At 42.8% G+C, this 22686-nt stretch overlaps 2 protein-coding genes across 5 annotated transcripts in view; one reads left to right on the forward strand and one right to left on the reverse strand.

The window, feature by feature from the left end:
• The window catches only part of LOC134736564 (myosin heavy chain IB-like), a 422536-nt gene extending 413178 nt beyond the window's left edge, over nucleotides 1-9358 (reverse strand). The window contains exons 1-2 of the mRNA XM_063638501.1: nucleotides 9224-9358; nucleotides 8902-9151 (exon numbers count right to left, since the gene is read on the reverse strand). Coding sequence (XP_063494571.1) covers nucleotides 8902-9151; nucleotides 9224-9358 — 385 coding nt within the window. The remainder of the gene's footprint in view (nucleotides 1-8901; nucleotides 9152-9223) is intronic.
• PKP2 (plakophilin 2) overlaps nucleotides 9248-22686 on the forward strand; it is a 109825-nt gene continuing 96386 nt past the window's right edge. For 2 of the 4 annotated variants that reach the window (XM_063639211.1, XM_055280165.2), the window contains exon 1: nucleotides 9295-9579. In XM_063639211.1, the coding sequence (XP_063495281.1) occupies nucleotides 9357-9579 (223 nt within the window). In that variant the 5' untranslated portion in view covers nucleotides 9295-9356. Of the gene's footprint in view, nucleotides 9580-22686 lie in introns of all 4 variants that reach the window. The other 2 variants (XM_055280164.2, XM_055280163.2) reach the window with 2 other exon arrangements.

Consider the following 22686-nt stretch of genomic DNA (forward strand, 5'->3'; position numbering starts at 1 on the left):
GGTGCCTGTAATCCTAGCTACTCGGGAAGCTGAAGCAGGAGAATCGCTTGAACCCAGGAGGCGGAGGTTGCAGTGAGCCAAGATAGCGCCATTGCACTCCAGCCTGGGTGACAGAGTGAGACTCTGTCTAAAAAATTAAAAAAAAAAAAAAAAAAAAGGAGAGAAGCACTAAAATTAAAATGTCTTTCTGTTATTATTCATTTAACACATCTTGTAAGCTTACTCGATGTATGGATTCTAAGAATTACAGAAGAGTTGGTGAACAAGACACAGTTTCTGCTTGCTTAGATCTTACATTCTACTAGGAAAGACAATACATATGAACACATACACCTCTGCAAACAAGAACATTATCAGTCATGCTAAGTACTTTGCAGAGAGTGACGAGGTGCCTACTTCAGACTGTTGGCCAGGGAAATTCTTTCTGAGGAAGAGACATTTAAACAAATCTGAATGACAACAAGTGAAGCCCATGGAAATCTGTGGAAAACATATTCCAGGAAGTGGAAAGAATTAATGCACAGGTATACTTCTTCAAGAAATAATAAGGGAATCCCTACCTCTCAGCCTCACTTGAACAACTTATAAATTAGGATCCTACTGCAGACCTAATAAAAGAGAACAGAACATAATGGGAAAGCAGTGTAAGATAATGGGATTGGACAAATAAATTGCTATTATTCTGAAATACAACAGCTATACTCAAAATGAACAGCACACTTTCCTTCTTACTATTGTAAAGGTATCATGTACTTTTACCATTGTAAGTAGGGATACCGCAATAAGAGCATACTATTAATCAGTTTTGAGGTTCAATTGTGCATTTAGTATTTTCTATTATTAATGAGTGTACTTTGAATAAAATACAAGATGGTGACTGTTCAAGCATCAGTGACCTTACTAAGATGGGGAACAAATTGGAACTCCACTCACTTTGGAACCAGCAGAGGAAGAGCTGGGACTCCTGCACGTCTAGTGAAACATGTCATGATTCCTAGATACCCAAGGTTCCTGTGAATAGAGCTTAAGCTCCACTGATAACACAGGCAGAGAGCTATGTAAGAGACAATGTATCTTACCATGGGTAAATCAAGATTGCCTTCCTTTGACTTATTTCCTCCAGCCATCAAAAAGTAATAATAATCCTGACAACCTGAGAGATATGCCAACTCTAAAATAAAATAAAAAATAGTTACCATTTATCGAGCATTAAGGTGTTAAGATGGTTTGCAAAGACTCCCACAATATCTCCTCCCATCCCTACATGCATACCCCTTGTAATACAACTTTGTCTTTTCTCCCTTAAAAGGTGTTATCTCTTTCCCTGCCCTTTGAATGTGAGCTGGTCGTGTGACATGCTTCAATCAATAGAGTGTGGTCAAAATGAGGCCGGGCGTGGTGGCTCATGCCTGTTAATCCCAGCACTTTGGGAGGTCAAGGCGGGCAGATCACCTCAGGTCAGGAGTTTGAGAACGGCCTGGCCAACATGGTGAAACCCCATCTCTCTGAAAAATACAAAAGTTAGCCAGACATGGTGGCAGGTGTCTGTGATCCCAGCTACTCAGGAAGTTGAGGCAGGAGAATCGCTTGAACCCAGGGGGCAGAGGTTGCAGTGAGCTAAGATCATGCCATTGCACTCCAGCCTAGGTGACAGAGCAAGACTCCATTGAAAGAAGACAGACGAAAGAAAGAAAGAAAGAAAGAAAGAAAGAAAGAAAGAAAGAAAGAAAGAAAGAAAGAAAGAAAGAAAGAAAGAAGAAAGAGAGAGAGAGAGAAAGGAAGAAAGAAAGGGGAGGGAGAAGGAAGGAAGGAAGGGAGGGAGGGAGGAAAAGAAAAGAAGGGAGGGAGGGAAAGAGAGAGCAAGGGAGGGAGGAAGGACAGAAGGAAGGAAGGAAGGAAGGAGGGAGGGAGGGAGGGAGGGAGGGAGGGAGGAGGGAAGGAAGGAAGTCTGTCAAAATGACATTTTGCTGGGAATCTAGGCTAGATCTAGATTGCTTCTGCTCTTGCTGTCTTAGAATGCGACTCCTACTCAAGACCACCTTGTGGAGAAGCCCAAATGAGCCTACTGGAGGATGAAAGGTCGCATGGAAGGGGAGGCTCAGTCCTCGTAGTTGTTCCAGTCATACCAGTTACAATCCCAGATGTGTGGGTATGGCTGTCTTAGACTATCCAGCCCCAGCCAAGTCACCTGCTGGCCTTAGCCACAAAAGTGAAAAAAGCCCAGGCCCGCAGAACTGGATCAACCACAAAATCATGAAAAAGAGATCATTTTTGTTTTAAGCTCTTAAATGTTGGGAAGGTTTTTTGTTTTATGTGTGTATGTTTTTCTTTTGCAACTATAGAGAACTGACACACTAATTATAAGCTAGGAGATCTAAGTACCTTATATTTAGTAACTAAGTGAACGTTCTGCCAGTCCTAAGACAGCAATACTGTTAATGATACTCTGTTACAAACAAAAAGCTTGAAGCTCAGTGAATATAAATGACTTGCCCAAGGTCACACAGCAAAGCAACAAATCTCACCTAGCTCTGTCTGGCATCAAGAATATATTTTATCACTCTAGTATGTTATGATGATGTTTCAACTTCGTGAAAGAAAAAAGGGTGTCTGTGTGGGGCAGGGGGGCTTTTAGAATCCAATCCAGATTATTAGTATTAATTTTCTATATGAAATGTAATACTTCAGTTTTTTAATTTCAAGGAAATAATAGTGTGTATGGGGAAAAAATGAGACATATTAAAAATGCAAATTATTTATTTGAGAATTTATATACCTATATCCATCAATATATACAGATAATATCCAAACAATTCAAAAAATATATATAGTGCAGTATTATTTAAACAATGCATGACAATGAGGTGCTATATTCTCTGTAGAGAGTTATGAAAATCCTACTGAGTTTCTCTGATATTTTGATAAGCTTAGAAATCACTAAACATCGTGTTCCCGTAGCCGCACTCAAGTCACTTCGGCATATTGTTTCAGGCCAGGCCATGTCCTTCAGGATGTTTCCTTCTGCTCAGCTGCAGCTGGGCCCACAGGCAAACTAATTAATTGAAATACCTATAGGTGAGATATTACAGTCAATGCACTTTCATTTGAGCACCTGCTAGCTATCTCAGTGCTGGGTTCTGTGGTAGAGACAAAGGAATTCTGACCACGGTCCCTATTAAAGCCAAGAACCTATGGTAGGACTTGTGCATGGTGTGCCTGCCCTTCAGCATCTCTGAACATCAGGTGAAAGATCTGACAACCATTAATGGGGCAGCTGTGGTCATCCATCCAGAAGGTATTCATTTTAACTAAGGTACTGTGCTTCTGCATGCCCATGAGTCATGATTAAAGGGACTGTTTTGAAGCCTCTGTGACTATGAACAAATTGTTCATTGCCAGCCCTCAGGGTTGCCCACCTGATTTCCACCTCCTACACCACATTGGGGGTCTTTCAAAAAGAATAGGTTTCAAAGCTACACGCCTACAATACATCCAAAATCGCAGACAAAATGAACATCTGAATGACATATAAACACCTTAACCCCCACTGCTGTTGAAAGTCCCCATCAGAGAGTGGTTTTCAGCATCTTACATGTGAAGAGCTTCCTTTTCTAGCCCTGATCCAGTTTCATTACATGTGGTTAATGATAAAACTGCTACCGATTGCCTTGGCAACATATGTTTGCTAAAAGATGGACTAAATTCTGAGGTTTATTTTAAATTTTCTACCTTCTAGGTCCCTTACACTAATTTAGGAAATATTTTTTTAAAAAGCAATATATATTAATAGCCTAGAGATAGTAGCAGAAAATATTTCACATAAGTTTACATTCATGAGAATGTTAGTTTATTATTTTTAAAATATAAATCAAAGAGCTTTGGTGCCATTAATGTTCTTTCCATTAAAATATTCTTTCTGCTCCAACATTTATGCTATATTTAGTCTTCTAGTAACTTCCTGAATTTTTTGCATATTAAAATTTCTCATATAGGAATTTATGTACGGTTGAAGAAAATAAAGATTACTCTGTGGAACCCCTAACTGTAGATTTTTAAACAATAAATGATTATTGCTTGAGACTATATAGTGTATAAATCAAATAAAAATACAAGGTTTAAACTCAAGAATTTCTGAATCTTTACTGTAGGTTCAAAGCAAAAGGAACTGCAACCTCATAATTTGGTTATCTGTTATTTACATTCCAGTTCAACATTCCTGTGGTTTTGTCTTTTTATTTTTCTTTTTTCAGATTCTGGTGGTAAATGAAAACCAAAGAAATGGAAGAGTTTTTAAAACGGAACCTAAATACTAAAAGGTGGCAAATCGTAAAACAGCCAAACACTGCAAAAGGATTCAATAAAAGGAAGCATTTTATTCCATGCTTCGCTTTGTTAGCTAGAAGCTACCTTTCACTGTTATCTCAGGGTTTGCTCACAGTTTAGGAAGTTGGGTAGGCAGCTTTCCCAAGAAATGAGAAGAACATGACAGGGCCTGCTCACTGTTGGAATATAAGCACATCTAGGCTACATTTAGGAGCACAACACTAGAGTCTGCATACATCCTCACCCTGTGGGTGAGGTTCTCACCTCTAAAAAGATCCTTTCTTCTTTTTTCGAGACGAAGTCTTGCTCTGTCACCCATGCTGAAGTGCAGTGGCGTGATCTTGGCTCGATGCAACCTCCGCCTCCTGGGTTCAAGCGATTCTCCTGCTTCAGCCTCCTGAGTAGCTAGGATTACAGGCACCCGCCAGCATGCCCGGCTAATTTTTGTATTTTTAGTAGAGACAGGGTTTCGCCATATTGGCCAGCCTGGTCTGAACTCCTGACCTCGTGATCCGTCCGCCTCGGCCTCCCAAAGTGCTGAGATTATAGGCGTGAGCCACCGTGCCCGGCAAAAACATCCTTTTAAGTTGTTTTTCTGATTTCCAAAGGGATTGTTCTACTGAATCATTGCATTCTGTGAGTATTCAAAAATTTTAAACTTTATCTTGGTTTAGTTTGTTTTTTATTTATAAGGACGATTGCATAGCTAATTAGCAGACTACCTAGCATATAATGGTATCTATGTGACTTTTTGTTGTTGTTTTGTGGGTTTTTTGAGACAGGGTCTCATTCTGTCACCCAGGCTAGAGTACAGTAGCAATCAGGACTCCCTGCAGCCTCAACCTCTCAGGCTCAAGTGATCCTCCCACCTCAGTCTCCCAAGTAGCTGGGACCTCAAGCGTGAATTGCCACCAGAAGCAGCTAATTTTTTTTTTTTTTTTTTTTTTTTTTTTGTAGAGACAGAGTCTCCCTATGTTGCCCAGGCTGGTCTCAAACTCCTGGGCTCAAGCATCCTCCTGCCTTGGCCTCCCAAAGTGCTGGGATTGCAGGTGTGAGCCACTACACCCAGTCCTAAGTGACTTTTTAAAAGATAAGAGTTACCAAGAGTTTGAAAGCCTAAATCATTATTACTAACAGTTGTTAAGCACTTATTATAAGGTACTAAGAGCTTTTACGCATGATTCATTCATTTCATGTATTCCTATTGCCTACCTATTCTAGGTCCTGGAGAACAGCAGTAAGCAAAACAAAATCCCTGCTTTCACAGAGTTTATATTCCAGCAAGGAAACAATCAACAATTAAATAAGTAAAACATAAAGCATGTGTGATTAAAGTAAATGCTACAGAGAAGAATTAAGTAGAGAAGGGAAAGAGTGACTGTATGTGAAAGGGTCTCATCCAGTAAGTTGACAAAAAAGCAGAGACCTGAAAGAAGTGAGGTGGTCTAAAAGTGGATCTCAGCCTGGGCAACACGGCAAAACCCCGTCTCTACAAAAAAAATACCAAAAAATGAGCAGGGGGTGGTGGCACGCGCCTGTGGTCTCAGCTACTTGGCGATGGGGGTGAGGGTGCTGAGGTGGGAGGCTTGCTTGGGAGATGGAAGTTGGAGTAAGCAGAGATTGCACTACCGCACTCCGGCCTGGGTGACAGTAAGACTTTTTTTTTTTTTTTTTTTGGAGACAGAGTTTCGCTCTTGTCATCCAGGCTGAGTGTAATGGCGCCATCGTGGCTCACTGCAACCTCTGCCTCCTGGGTTGAAGTGATTCTCCTGACTCAGCCTTCCGAGTAGCTGGGATTACAGGTGTCTGTGACCACGCCCAGCTAATTTTTGTATTTTTAGCAGAGATGGGGTTTCACCACATTGGCCAGGCTAGTCTCGAACTCCTGACCTCAGGTGATCCTCTTGCCTCAGCCTCCCAAAATGCTGGGATTACAGATGCAAGCCACCACACCTGGCCTGAGACCCTTTCTCTCTCTCTCTCTCTCTCACACACACACACACACACACACACACACACACACAAAATAAAAAAAGAAAAGAGGATCTCTGGCACCACTAAAGAACTTACTCATGTAACCAAATACCAACTGTTCCCCAAAAACTTATGGAAATAAAAAATTAAAAAAAAAAAAAAAAGTAAGTGGATGTCTGGGCTGGGTGCAGTGGCTCATGCCTATAATCCCAGCACTTTGGGAGGCCGAGGTGGATGGATCACCTGAGGTCAGGAGTTCAAGACCAGCCTGGCCAACATGGCAAAACCCAGTCTTAAAACACAAAAATTACCCGGTGTGGTGGTGCATGCCTGTAGTCCCAGCTACTTGGAAGGCTGAGGCAGGAGAATCACTTGAACCCAGGAGGCAGAGGCTGCAGTGAACTGAGATCACACCACCGCACTCCCACCTGGGCAACAGAGCGAGGCCCCGTCTCAAAAAAAAAAAAGAAAAGAAAAGGAAGTGGATCTCTGGGGACATTGAACATGTCTAATGTACTACTTATTGTTTAACTTTTACAACAACACTGTTGATATGGTTTGACTGCATCCGCACCCAAATCTCACTTGAATTGTAGTTCCCGTAATCCCCATGTGTCATGGGAGGGACCCAGTGGGAGGTAATTGACTCATGAGGTGGATGGTTTTATAAGGGGCTTCTGCCCCTTTGCTCGGCTTTCATTCTGTCTCCTGCCACCCTGTGAGGAGGTGCCTTCTTGCCATGATTCTGTTTCCTGAGGCCTCCCCAGCCTTGAGGAACTGTGAGTCAGTTAAACCTCTTTATAAATTACCCAGTCTCACGTAGTTCTTCACAGCAGCGTACAAACAGACTAATACAACTATGTAGTAGATGATTTAATTGCTCCCATTTATAGATAAGAGAATGTACAGAGGTATAAAAATCTAAAGAAACTTGCTTGTGGCCATATACTTACAAGGGGTAAGCTAAGGTTAAAACCTAGATTTTCCTCACTCACAGGCTGTGCTTTTAATCACCTTCCCTCCCCTCAAATCACCTAACAATCCAACAACAAGATTTCTATGTGCCCAATTATTGGCACCTACCCAACAGGATAATCAATTCCAACATCACACTTTAAAAAAATTAATTTGGGAGGAAAAAAGTATCTGAGGTTTGGCTCATTAAAATAAATGAGAAAAATTCCTCTCTATTCTCCCGGTAAGTAATCTAATTGGAGGCAGAGCTCACATTTTAAGTCATGGTTCTTCAGGTACAAAATAACAAGGAATGCCCCAACTGACCCTGTATGGACAGATACTAAAATTGTCTCTCAAAGCAGCAGATTCTAGTCTGCCAGAAGAGGCCATGAAAAAAGAGAGAGAGAGAGAGAGAGAACCAGAATGTTGCTGGACGTTTCCATCACCAGTTACCTTCAGTTCACCCCTCTCTTTTCAATTACATCTCAGCATCATGGTTGGATGTTTCCATCTGGCTATATAACCAAGCTTTACACAAGGTGTAATTTGCCTAAACAGTGGTCCATTCTATTGGGGTGGGAGCAATTGCTTCCAGGACTCACATCCATATGGCTCCCACTTAGCCATGTGGCCTGCTGACAAAGGGTGGCAGAACTGTCACTACTCTGTTGTCCACGCTTTCAGTCCTTTGGTTTCCCCTTCACTCCCTAGATGCTCATGTAAAAAAGGAGGCCATATACCTGTGCATTGTGTGTCTAAGCATTCAATGTGTGTCTAAAGGCAGAAGGGTGTGGGTAGGAAAACGAAGACGAGGGAAGTTGCGTTCTCCAAACACTCCAGACTTGAGTAAGTGGGGTTTTGCAGCAATTGAGTGATTTGAGGGAAAGTGAACATACAAACCCAAGCAATCAAAGGGAAGATTATCTTACTTAATACCAGGGATACATGTTTTTCTTTCTGCCTCTTAAGTCCAAAGAGGAAAATCAGGACAAGTGGCTTTGGTTGTAAACTTTAAGGTCAAGGATCCTTTCTGTTGAGCTTAGCTCTCAAGTTCTCAGTAGTCAACTGCGGTGAAACATAATTAATAGCACGATAAATACAAGTTGTGGAAGATTCGATTGAAAGTTGGAGGCCCTCCCCGTGGATCTCTCTACAAAGAGCCTGTAATAAAGAGGACTTAATCAACGTTAGCAGGGCTATTTAAAAAGCATCGTCTATTAAAATTCATTTCTTCTCTAGAGCCTCTTGTTGGAGTTTCTCTGTGTGGGTGTGTTCGTAAGAGAGGAATGAGTGAGCAAGAGTACTGGGTACAATTTGTGTATCCAAGAGAAAACAGAAGCTCTCAATGAAGAAGAACATATGTTTCTGGGACTGCAACTGTGCAAAAAGTACATAGTCCTGAAGTTGTACTAAGAAAAAAACACTCTCTTTAGAAAGTCTTTTATTTCAGACGTTATCTTCTTGGCACATTTCCCTCACATTGCCCTTTCCGCCTGACCAAATAGCCCTTTCTCACCCTCAGGTCCAGGAAAACCAGGAAACGTTTCCAACAGTGCGACAAAGCCTGACTAACCAGACATACTATTCGCTCGGGGATCCCGGAGGCAAGCCTCAGTCCAGGAACAGGAGTGACTCTCGAGGGCTCACCTGCCTGCAGGGCGGCTCCTCCCTGCATCGAGCGGAAATCCATCCTGTCCAGCGCGGGGCGTGGGCAGAGCGGGGCGCGGCCCCGGCAGGCGGTATCCGCTGGGACTCCGACAACGTGCGCGACCCCGGGCGAACCGCGCCCCTCTCGCCACCTCCCCGCGGGCGGGTACAAGTCTCCAGGTGTCCGCGCGCGCAGAGGGGCCGGCCCCGCCCCCGCCCCGCCCCCGCCCCGCCCCGCCCCCGGGCCCGACTGCGCGTGCCCGGCCGGAGCCGCGCCCCCTCCTCAGGGAAGACCGCGCTCCCCCTGGCCCGGGCCTCTCACCGGCGCGGGGGGCGGGCCAGGGGCGGGGCCGGACCCGAGCGGGGCGGGGCTCGCGCCAGCGCCCCCAGCTCCGCGGCGGTTTCGCCCGCGAGTCCAGAGGCAGGCGAGCGGCTCGGTCGCCCCCACCGGTCCCATGGCAGCCCCCGGCGCCCCAGCTGAGTACGGCTACATCCGGACCGTCCTGGGCCAGCAGATCCTGGGACAACTGGACAGCTCCAGCCTGGCGCTGCCCTCCGAGGCCAAGCTGAAGCTGGCGGGGAGCAGCGGCCGCGGCGGCCAGACCGTCAAGAGCCTGCGGATCCAGGAGCAGGTGCAGCAGACCCTCGCCCGGAAGGGCCGCAGCTCCGTGGGCAACGGTGAGTGGAGCCCGCCGCTCCCCGGCGCCGCCCCCTGCGCCGCACCCAGTCACCTCCACCTCCTCCTATCCCGCCCTCACCCCGCGTGCTGGGAGTGCGGGACCCCGTGTTCTGCCCACCTGTTGCTCGCCGTCCTCGGTATGACCTGCTTGCTTGTGGAAAGCACTCTTTTCCATAACCTGTTACTCAGCTTTGTCATATAGGTACCTATATATATTAAATATCGTACATATCTATCAATGTTAAAGAACTCACTTCAAGATTTCACCCCTTTCTTTTTCTACTCCGCCGGTCCGCGCCCCTCACTGGTGCGGACTTAATTTGAAGGTCCGGGGAGTCTATAAACACCTTGAGATGCTATGCAGAATATGCAGAATTTTTGGTGTGTACGATCTTTTTCTGGGAGAAGGACCCCTTCACTTTTATTACATTTGTTAAATAGTTCATGACCCCCATAAATATCTTGGGGAAAAAAACCGACAGCACTGGCGCTCCTACAACCTGTAAATTGGGATTGTGCTTTCTTGTGCGAGTACTTCGGGGCGCTCCACCTTGTGTAGGAGGCGAGTGGTGGATCTAGGGAGTGAAGAAAGTGGCTAGGAGGCTTTGGTCCAGGGAACAAACACGCCGAGGAGGAGGTAGGGGACTTTGGCCCTGCCGGCAACAGCCCTGCCCGCCTAGCTGCCCTTCCCACCCCCACCAGTGCGGGCGTGGTGCAAGTCTGATCCCTCCAAAAAATTAAACCCGGAGGTGAAAGGGGTGTAAGCACACACACGCACACTATGTTCATGATTGATAGACGGGGGAGGTGGAAGGGAAAGAAGATGGCAAGCCACTCGTGAAAATTTCTCCCCTGCTGAAGTCAGGTGATGGGATCAACTCAGTAACCCTTGTTTTGCTTCTCGTTGTGTATGTGAGTTTGCATTATAAAAGCACTATGTTGGCTTATAGCAAAAAGAAGAGGAGAGAAATTGAGCAATTAAGTTAGAATATCTGTTTCCTGCAACATTCAGTTGTTTCTGTATGAAGTAACTTGGGCATTGGCGAATGTAGGCTAAACCCATTCTAAGTTCTATTAGGAAAACAAAAATTCTAACAGGCCAGACCACAGGTTTCAAACAGCAGAGTCTGGGAGGCTGTACTGTGTGTGTAAAAGAATCCTAAAGGATCAGGTAGTCAATGTTAACATACTTGAAAGGTAAAGAGAAGATGTTCAATGATCGTAGTTAATATAACTGAGTGCCTACTATGTGCCAAGAATTGGGCAATGTGGTTTGCATTCGTTTGAGATAGACAGATATATATGTATGTATTTAAAAACTTGTGAGTTAGGTATTTTAATCCTCATTTTACAGATGAGGAAACTAAGCAGTTAAGTAACACTGAAGCTCTCATAGATGGTAAGTGGCAGAGCTGGTATTTAAACTCCCAAACCTGAATTTTAAACTTATCAGTTTTATCATTAAGTTTTAAAATGATTAATACAAAGTGGGATTTGTTAGATGCTAAGCCTCTCCATGGCCCCCTCCCATTTTTCTTTAAATAAAACTGAGGAAGTTCTGAAAGGCTGGGGAGGTCTAGAAAACACAGAACTGCTGCAATACATGGAGGGAAAGACCTTATATTTAGACTTAAGTGAGTGAGGTCAGTCTTTGAAAAGTGGAGCCATTACACGCGTTCATTCTCTGCGTCCATAGGTCCAGTGCTAAACTGAAACCAAATCAGCTTCCTCTGCGTAAGGAGACACAGGAGGCATATTAGATATTCTTTCTTATCCTCTGAGAATGGCCAGCTAGGAAGAGAGCAAGCAGATACAACTCTTCCGTAAATGGAGGGAATGGAGCCATGGACAGAAGAAAAGGGAATGTCGCTGAGCATCTACTATGTACCTATTCCAGAATCTTCATTATATCCTTGAAACAATTGTGTGAGATAGATATGAGAATCCATCTCACATATGAAGTATGTGTCTGTCAGCAATGGTTGGAAATTTAATCCCAACTCCACACATAATCTGTTCTTTCTACAAAATAATGCATCACCTGTGTGGTGAATTCAGCAAGCATCAAATGAGTATGTTCTTCATGCCGGGCACTGTGCAGGTGCTGAAATAAACACAAAGACTCTGCTTGCTTTAAAGCAAAAAGTTTAAAGAAGGAAGCCAACTGCTAGAAAAATACATTACCAGATAAAAAGTAGTAAGTGACCCAAAAGAATGGCTAATATATTACGGAGTTTAGAAGTGTAAATTGGCTGGGGGCGGTGGCTCATGCCCGTAATTGCAGTACTTTGGGAGGCCGAGGCGGGAGGATCACCTGAGGTCGGGAGTTTGAGACCAGCCTGACCAACATGGTAAAACCCCATCGCACTCCAGCCTGGGAGACAGAGCAAGACTCCGTCTCAAAAAAAAAAAGCCCCATCTCTACAAAAATACAAAATTAGCCGGGTGTAGTGGCACATGCCGTAATCTCAGCTACTCAGAAGGCTGAGGCAGGAGAATCGCTTGAACCCGGGAGGTAGAAGTTGCCGTGAGCGGAGATCTCCCCATTGCACTCCAGCCTGGGCAACAAGAGCGAAACTCCGTCTCAGAAAAAAAAAAAAAAAAAAAAAAAAAAAGTAAGTTACTCCTGGTGGCAGGAAATTTTGAAAAGCTTCCTGGAGGCAGATCTCAAAAATTCAGTAGGACTGGACATAGGGAGGTGACTGGAGAAAGATCATTCTAGGAGGGAACAGAATGAATATTTCACAGTTCACAGAGTTGATATGGTAGAACAAAGGGCACTATCTTGGTCCTTCTGCTATAATGCCTGGGGCAACTACTTGACTGGCTCTTCCAACTAAGGAACAAAGCGTTTGAAATATTTTGATTGCAACAGCAGCTTTCCAGCAAGCTGAAATACACTCTGCAGCCTACACAGAAGTACAAATCAGGCAGAGAGATAAGGCAGCAAACAACACCTACTTACTTTAAAGCCTCAGCTTTCTGAGACTCAAAAAGGAAATCAGCTTCAAAGGAATTTAACATTAGCATGCCATGAAACAATTACCAGGGGTGGTTCGTATGTATTGTTTAATTAAAGTTCTTTGAAAAGGTCTGGGGGCTTATGGTGGTTCTGAGTATAATTTTTATTTCCATATTACTATCCTGTCTCTCAAGTTGAAACAGACAAGCAATTGTTGAAACAGTGCTGGTCTGGAAAAAATCCTGTATCAACACAAGAAATTCCAGGAAGAAAAGACCCTGATGTTAACTGCTGTTAGCTCCAGGGCCCTGGAGAATTCTGAGTTGTTGACAAACCTATAAGGTTGAGACAGTGGATAACCTGCTGAAAGCAGAGATGAGATAAATGTGGCTGATTTGTTGATAACTATCTTGCAAGAGTCTTTAACCCTTTGACTTCTTTCCAATGCCTTAGTACAGCTGGGTGATTTTCATTGTAAATCACTCAGTGACTTTTGGTGTTATTTTTAACTGTGCTGAACATTTTAAAGTTGGCTGTAACTCTTTGGGAAGGGGGCCTTCAGAGGTGTATAGCAGCATTGTGAAGTAAGTCTGTATTGTAGCTAATAGTTAAAATATTTTTCTAAAATAAACAGAAGACATTTAAGAATTGCAAGTATTGGCAAAGGGAAAAATTAAAAGCATCCATATCCTATTTATTACACTTGCCTTAAAAGTACTACTTGTTACACAGTTCTCCCCCCAGGTATCTGAGTAGAGAGAAAGTTATGTTTTAAATTGTATTTACTACTTATAAAGGACAGTGAACAATCTCCTAGTGCAATTATATTTACAACCTCTTTGGAAAATCCACCACAAAACTTGAGGCACATTATTATCTTAGGTGATTTCCTTGGTGAAGCTGCTTTTCAATATCTGTGATCAGAGTGAATTCTGGGCTGGGTGCAGTGACTCATGCCTGTAATCCCACCATTTTAGGAGGCCTAGACGGGTGGATTACCTGAGGTCGGGAGTTTGAGATCAGCCTGGCCAACGTGGTGAGACCCCGTCTCTACTAAAAATAAAAAACAAATTAGCCAGGTGTGGTGGTGCATACCTGTAATCCCAGCTACTAGGGAGGCTGAGGCAGGAGAATTGCTTGAACCTGGGAGTCAGAGTTTGCAGTGAGCCAAGATCATGCCACTGCACTCCAGCCTGGGCGATGGAGTGAGACTCCATCTCAAAAAAAAAAAAAAAAAAAAAAAAGTGAATTCTGGAGAGAGAATTGAAAATTGGCTCAGGGTAGCAAAAGAAAGGTAGTTACTAGGTGCTACTGTTAAAAAAAGTTAGACATTGTTCAAATTCTGCATAAATTCTTCCTTTGACAAAAAGGAATCCCAGAAATGAAGCAATTCTGGGGAGCAAGGTGACTAATCGTTCAGAAAGTAGGAGGGATCAGGAAAGGGAAAAAAATGAGTGAGATGACGGGTGGCAGGGTCATGGCCCTCTGCTCTGAATGTGAGGTGTCAGTAGCACACTGGATTAAATGCACTTCTGTGTCTGTGTAATATGGCCTGTGAGCCACTTTTTGTCCAGGGCCAAGCAGATTGAGTTTGGTAAGTCCAAAAATAATTAAAGAAATCCTTCTGATTCTAGTAAGTGAAGTGAAATAGAATGGTAACAAAATGGTAGTTACAAAAAAAAAAAACTTCACACCCCTGGAAATGTTGAGAACACATCTCTTAGAGGTGAAGTTTTGTGTGAGGGTAAAGTAAGGATGCTTCAGAATCCATGGAACTGTAAGAAACCACAAGTAGACCCAGAGTAGCAGGGTTTGATTATGAAAGTACATTGTTCTATGTGTGACAGATAAGACGCAGGAAATTACCTTAAAGGGAGGAAGACTGTTCATTTAGGCTTTTAAAAGACTGTTAATGTTATCTGTATGCCCTGTGCTAAGAGTTCCACAGTCATGGGAACAGAGGGTAGCTTTTGTATTAAATATTCTAGGTATTTGTAGTTTACATTTCCGCAAAGTTTTAGATGGCAACTTTACAGTTTTTTCTCATTTATTAAAATAAGGCTATACAGAGTTACATTACTGTATCTTCACATGTTAACATTGATTTTACCCTACAATTGAATTCCTAGTCTGATCAATACAAATTATTAAAAGTTTTGATTTTTTTCTCTGAGAGAACAAGCATATTATTGGCAACCTATCTATGATAGTAATGAAATATAATAAATATGTTGCTAAAACCTGGAGTTTATAAATCAGATGATTAATATGGCCTGTAAGATGATTTATTTCCATCTCAGATGACATTCAACAAGTTTAAATTATACAATTCTGAGACTAATGTTGGACTTCAGGTATTTTGTGCTTGTCTACAAATATATGAAGATAAATACCCTACTTCTCCTGGGGTTTTTAAATTAGCAGTAAAAGGCAACAATGCAAGTGGGAATAGACAATAAATTAGGAGAAAACTTTATTTTTCTATTAGAGTGAGCCACCTGGCTCCCCTGACTAGTAGAGTAAGACTACTAAACAGACTATCAAGTGCTCTCATAATAAAAACATTAAAAACCTGTTGTGTGTCTTGTCTTTTTTTTTTTTTTTTTGAGACAGAGTTTCGCTCTTGTTGCCCAGGCTGGAGTGCAGTGGTACGATCTCGGCTCACTGCAACCTCTGCCTCCCGAGTTCAAGCGATTTTCCTGCCTCAGCCTCCCGAGTAGCTGGGATTACAGGCACCTGCCACCAAGCTCAGCTAATTTTTTGTATTTCTAGTAGAGACAGGGTTTCACCATGTTGGCCAGGATGGTCTCGAACTCCTGACCTCAGGTGATCCGCCGCCTCTGCTTCCCAAAGTGCTGGGATCACAGGCGTGAGCCACCGCACCCGGCCTGTGTATCCTTTCTATAATGCCATTTCTGGTGATTGGATATTGGACATAAAAACAGTTGTAATGTTCTTTAAGTGTTTAAAGACAAAAGCTTGAGAGCTCAATATGTAGATTTAAATAAAAATGGACAGTTGGAAAAAAGAAACTTAAGCATTTGAAAACACAACCTGCCATTACTATTAAAATAATTCACATATTTATATTCTTGGAATAATCAGCTTTAGACTTAATAACATTCGTTAACCAAAGCAGTCATAATCAGAGTTCTGCAATTCCTTGGTTTCCAGAATTTGTGGATGAAAACATTCATTAGAAGCTTAATGGATTATTTTTTCTGAATCTCTCAGTAAGCTATTCATGGGGTGGGTGTGGGGGGGCATCAAGCTTATTGGATCTTGATTACTCTTTTTCATTGAAGAATGAAAACAAATGGGAACTTTTCTTGACAGATAATATGAACTTATTATAGGCCACTAAAATATTACAGATAAATACACAAGCCATACAGATAAAAGAATGATAGTAAACATATATTATTCAAATGTAGAAACAACCTTGCCAAAATGAACAAAGTCAACTTTTCTTTTTCTTTCTTTTTTTTTTTTTTTTTTTGAGACGGAGTCTCGCTCTATGCCCAGGCTGGAGTGCAGTGGCACAATCTCGGCTCACTGCAACCTCCGCCTCCTCAGGTTCAAGCGATTCTCCTGTCTCGAGTAACTGGGATTACAGGTGTGTGCCACCACACCCGGCTAATTTTTGTATTTTTAGTAGAGATGGAGTTTCACTGTGTTAGCCAGGATGGTCTCGATCTCCTGACCGACCCACCCGCCTCGGCCTCCCAAAGTGCTGGGATTACAGGCATGAGCCACTGCACCCGGCCCAAAGTCTACTTTTCTAATAACTTAAGAAGAAAGTCTGCCTACATTTTGGGGAAGCAAGTTTTCTTCCTCTCCATATACCCAGAATGACAGAGAACAGTCGAAACTATTTGAGCACCTTCCGTCTACCCCAAAACAAAAGCATATATGTGACTATCATACTCACATTTTAGTTCCATTCTGGTGAGTCACAGAATAGATACCTGCCTGAATGATTAAGCGCAAACTGAATTTGTGTAACTAGGATATTTCTAATGTACAGGTAATCTGACTAATCAACAATTAACTTGTCAAGTACTGATGCAAGACTGTGCTAGAAGTGGTAGTGTAAGATACAGTTCTTTCTGTCAGAATCTCCTTGGAAGAGAAAATAACCTCTTTTTGTTTTAACGTGGCCCCGCTCCAATCCATTCTCCACACAGCTGCTAGAGTGAACTTTCTAAAATCTCATTGCATCATTTCGCAGTTTAAATTCCTTCAGTTTCTTGCAGTTATCTACGAGAGTAAAATTATTGGACACAGCATTACAAGTTCTTCATGATCTAATGCCTGCAACTTCTCAAACTTCATCCCTGGGGCCGCTACACTTGCTCCCCACCAAACACACCCAGGCAGTTTATCTTGCTTGCTATTTCTACCCCTCCCTGTCTCCCTCCCTTCCTTCTCTTGCCCGGTTAACTTAGTTCAGTTGTGTCCCTTATAGGCCGCCTCCTTCACCCCTCTCCTCTGATCTTGAATGCAAGTTAAAGAATTTGATAATTGTGAGTCACAGGTATTTCCACAGGGAAGAAACATGAAAAGTGCAGGAGTTTTGTGAAAATACATTTGACAGATTTGGTGGATTTAAAGTAGGAACAGACCTAGCATGGTGGCTCTTTCCTGTAATCCCAGCACTTTGAGAGGCCGAGACAGGAGAATCGCCTGAGGCCAGGAGTTCAAGGCTGTGGTGAGCTCTGAATGCACCACTGCACGCCAGCCTGGGCAGCAGAGCGACCCTGTCTCAAAAAAAAAAAAAAAAAAAGAGGCCAGGCGCAGTGGCTCACGCCTGTAATCCCAGCACTTTGGGAGGCTGAGGCGGGCGGATCATCTGAGGTCGGGAGTTCGAGACTAGCCTGATCAACATGGAGAAACCCTGTCTCTACTAAAAATACAAAAAAAATAAGCTGGGCATAGTGGCGCATGCCTGTAATCCCAGCTACTTGGGAGGCTGAGGCAGGAGACTCCCTTGAACCCGGGAAGCGGAGGTTGCGGTGAGCTGAGATCGTGCCATTGCACTCCAGCTTGGGCAACAGGAGCGAAACTCTGTCTCAAAAAAAAAAAAAAGAAAAGTTGGGATAGCAGTTATGAATCAGTTGGGAGGCGTTATCCCTTGCAAGTGAGAGGCAGAGGAAATAGAATGACTTGAAAGTCATTACAAAGAAAACCTGTAGTAAGTATTTTAAAGCAAAAAATTATTTGTGAGTTCTATAAATTCACCGTTTTTTATATTATTGGGAGTATAATGTGATATTTGCCATGGAAGTTATAAAGTCTTACAAGTCTTGAAGTCTTATGAGATATCTCAGCAAATAATTGGCAGGAATGCCAAAGTAAAGACACAGTTACAGAAATGAACAGTGTATTCATTCATTCATTCATGAGACAGCGTCTGTCTCTGTTGCCCAGGCTGGAGTGCATCTTGGCTCACTGCAACCTCTGCCCCCCGGGCTCAAGCCATTCTCTCACCTCAGCCTCCTGAGTAGTTGGGACTACAGGTGTACACCACCACACCTGGCTAATTTTTGTATTTTTTTTGTACAGATGGGGTTTTGCCTTTTTGCCCAGGCCGGTCTCAAATTGCTGGACTCAAGTGATCTGCCCACCTTGACCTCCCAAAGTGCTGGGATTACAGGCATGAGCCACCACGCCTGGCTGAGATATGAACAGAGTTAGATACTTCCAGAATATTTCCATTTAATACTTCATCAGGATGCTAAATTACCAGTTTATAATAACAAATTCTACAATTACATATTCTAATACCTCAAACAAAATATGACATGAACACCTGTGATATAAAAGGGCCATTTAATGGCTCACGCCTAAAGTGCTGGCACTTTGGGAGCCCGAGGCGGGTGGAACTCTTGAGGCGAGGAGTTTGAGGCCAGCCTGGCCAACATGGCAAAACCCCATCTCTACTAAAAATACAAAAATTAGTCAGGCATGGTGGCACACACCTGTAGTCCAGCTACTCGGGAGGCTGAGGCACAAGAATCGCTTGATCCTCAGAGGAAGAGGTTTCAGTGAGCCAAGATCGCACCACTGCGCTCCAGCCTGGGGGACAGAGCAAGACTCCATCTCAATAAAAAAAGAGGGAGGGGGACATTTAAAATGTATTTTTGTCATTACCTAGAGCAGTGATTTGAGGATTGCCCCCCAAATGTCATAAATTGGTATATCAGAGGATAGCTCTTGAATTGCTTAGGGGGGCTCCTGAAAAATAAGGACTGTAGTGGCTGGTATATCGTGTGAGTGATAACAGCGATGGATTAGTCAGTCGCACACTGGCACGTGGAATGTGTGGCCCACTCTTGCAGGAGAGCTGTTCTCTCCCTGGCATATTCAACTTTGTGAGAACTCATAGCCAGTACTTTCTAGCATATACCTGATACACCAAGTTGTTTCTCATGGTTGATTATGTGAGCTAACTGGTCACAAAATATAGCACTGTACAACTGTTGGTTAAATTTTCAATAGTATAAAATTTTACTAGACTTTCATCTGCTTTGAAACAATTCTTCACCGTAGTGTTCCCTTTTTTTTTTTCCTTTTTGAGACAGAGTCTTGCTTTCTGTCACCCAGCCTGGAGTGCAGTGGCCCAACCTCAGCTGACTGCAACTTCTGTCTCCAGGGCTCAAGCAATCCACCCACCTCAACTTCCCAAGTAGCTGGGACTACAGGACCATGCCACCATGCCCAGCTAATTTTTAAATTTTTAAAATTTTGTAGAGACGAGATCTCACTATATTGCCCAGGCTGGTCTCAAACTCTTGGACTCAAGTGGTCCACCCGCCTCAGCTTCCCCAAGTGCTAGGATTGCTAGTGTGAGCCACCCTGCCTGGCCAACTATAGTTTTCTAAACCAACAAATTCTACTTATTTTCCAGCCTAAGCAAATGCTTACTTGGGCTGTTGTGGTTTTCAGCAATATCTGGTTGTTCTTCTTGGAAAGCAAGAATAGAAGATAAAATATAGTTTTAAAAAATATGTAAGTCCAAGGAAATGAATCGTATGTTTTATGCCAACACAGGCAGACAAAAAACAAAAAAAATTCCCTCACCAACTCAGGAGTACGGACACACGTGTGGTCTTTGATGAGTCTCAGTGTATTTTATGCTTACTTTCAAGCTCCTACTTTTGCTAGTAAATGACTTTAAGGATCCATTCAAATATGAATTGCTATACAAATTCCTCTGAATAAGTGTCAAGTTCCCATGTCTTACCTGGAATAACATGTCCTCAACTTTACCGTAATGGGAGAAGTTAAATCTTTTAAGATTTGTGGAGAATGAGAGCTGTTGCAAGCCAGAGATTACGGTAGAAAGACCAAGTAACAGTAAGACGATAAGCTTTTAGACTTTCAGGCTCTCTTTCCTTCTAAAAGACCATCGTGAATCCACACCGTGAGGACACCTGCTCATGGTTGTTAGCCCAATTACGTGCAGCATTTAAATCAATACTAATAGTGAACACCTGCTGATTTCTGTGGTTACATTTAACCACACCTGTTTTTGTGGGAACCTCTACACGTATCTTCATCTCCAGAAATCTTCCTTTTAGAGCTCAGCGGGAACCAAATCACTTTTTTTAAACCACACTCAGTGCTAGAAGATTGAAAGAAAAGACGCTTTTCTGAATGTGAGTGCACCTCTCTTCTCTCTAATAGAAGCAGGCTATATAAAGGTCTTGCTCGTTTAGCAGTTCTCTGTCATCTGCTTACTGTAAAAGAAACTGCAGTTGGTTTTTTATAAATATGCCCAGAAACAGGTAATGGAACCATAATAGAGACTTGTCAATTTGATTTCATAAATATATTAAATCTAACCAATTACATAATAAAATTGTTCACAAAACTGATTATGAAAATCAACTTAGTTTTTGGTTTTTTGTTTTTTTTGTTGTTTTTTTTTTTTGAGACGGAGTCTTGCTCTGTTGCCCAGGCTGGAGTGCAGTGGCGTGGTCTCACCTCACTGCAACCTCTGCCTCCCGGGTTCAAGCAATTCTCATGCCTCAGCCCCCAAGTAGCTGGAATTACAGGTGCCCAACAGCACACCTGGCTAATTTTTGTATTTTACAGACAGGGTTTGTATTTTATGTTTTAGAGACAGGCTTTCCCCATGTTGGCCAGACTGGTCTCAAACTCCTGACCTCAAGGGATCTGCCCACCTTGGCCTCCCAAAGTGCTGGGATTACAGGCGTGAGCCACTAGGCCTGGCCTTACTGACTATTTTTAGCCCTGACAATAATTCATTATTTCGAGCAATGTTTGTATTGGTGACCAAACACAAAGCTGCTTTTTCCATAACAGCTGCTTGGGAATCATATCGTTCCAATAACATTCAGATTGGGAAAGGGAGAAAATTACATTGTCCTGTGACGACTTCACCTCTGCAATTTTCTGAGGAATTTAGAATCCTACCACCATCCAAACAGACCTCCTTCACCATTACCCGCCCCCGCAATTGGTTTGACCTGAATTGCTTGTTATTTGAGAAGGGTGGAGTTTAAAGTTGCTCTGCAACTACCTACTTTATTTTCCTTAAAATGGGCTCCATAAAATGTGCATGGTGTCTTTAGAAAACACAGTTTAGGAAATGTTGCCTGAGCCCATGTTGATGTGAAATATTTCCTTAGTAAATCATCCCCTTCTTTAGGAAACATGGAAAGCACATTATGCATCGTGCAAGTGACACGAATGGCTGGAAAACACAGTGATGTCATCGTGCTCCTCAGTGGTGGGTCAATCAGAAACAACCAGAAGTCCAATTCAAGACCAGTGGTAAACTTAGCAGAAAACAAACAGCTCGACAATGCAGTGTAAAGCACGCACACTAGTTTATCCCTGTTATTAGAATAGACTAATTCATGAAAAAATGTGAAAAACAGATTTTTATGACTCAAATTCTATTTAAAAACCTTATCTCATTTTTGTGTATTGCTTGTGTAGAGGAGAAAAGTTTTCTTACCCGTTGCCAGGTTTATGCCTGAGACCCCATAACAAAAGACAGATTAAAAAGAGAAAAGCATAACAAATTTATTTAATGTAAGTTTTATGTGACATGGGAGTCTTCAGAAATGAAGACCCAAACAAACAGGGAAGACTGTATTATTTATTTTTTTTCTTGAGATGGAGTCTCACTCTGTTGCCCAGGCTGGAGTGCAATGGCGTGATCTTGACTCACTGCAACTTCTGCCTCCTGGGTTTAAGTAATTCTCCTGCCTCAGCTTCCCATATACTTGAGATTGCAGGTTCCTGCCACCACGCCCGGCTAATTTTTGTCATTTTAGTAGAGACGGAGTTTCACCATGCCGGCCAGGCTGGTCTTGAACTCCTGACCTCAGGCGATCTGCCCACCTTGGGCCTCCCAAAGTGCTAGGATTACAGGCATGAGCCACCTTGCCTGGCAGAAGACTGTATTTTTATAGACAGTCATGCAGAAGTCTGATGAGACAAAGGTGGGCCTGATCTAATGGTAATAAACTGAGGGAATTTAGCAAGGCTCCTTTGTTCAGATTCTTCCCTTTGTGACATTCCTTTCCTCCAGGTATACGGAGGATCCTTCTGGAATGAGTCTTTGACCTAATTCAAAGGAAGGTCAGCTTGATTTTATATGGTCTGCTTCAAGGGAGAAGGGGTGAGAGGAAGGCATAAGGATGCACTTCCTGCATCTGCTGCTTCCTCAAATGCCAAGTGCCATATTTTGGGATGACATGTACTGAAACCCATCACTTCACAGTTTTGAAAGCGTTTGAGTCTATTCTTTCTCAGGTAAACCTCTCTCTCAGCGGTACTGTTAGTAGCTGGAATTATGGGAAACAGGCATCTAACTGATTTGTCCAGACACATACAAAGCGGTAGAATAGGGGTTCCAGATGAAGCCTACGGATTTCTTCAACGTAGGGAAGATGCCTACTTCTTTTTCGAAATAAACAAATCGTTTGAAATAGAATCACACCTCAATTTTCAGTGGAAGAAAATCTGGATTTTCATGTTGGATTTGTTTAAAGCAGGATGCACCTGTGTGTGTAGTACGTTTTTGTTTGCTTTCTTGCTTCTATTTTCAGAAAAGGACATGGCTGAGTTATTTTATGTGTTCAACAGTCATCACGATATCATCTTA

Source organism: Symphalangus syndactylus, chromosome 5 (assembly GCF_028878055.3).
Source record: "Symphalangus syndactylus isolate Jambi chromosome 5, NHGRI_mSymSyn1-v2.1_pri, whole genome shotgun sequence".
Lineage (NCBI taxonomy): Eukaryota > Metazoa > Chordata > Mammalia > Primates > Hylobatidae > Symphalangus > Symphalangus syndactylus.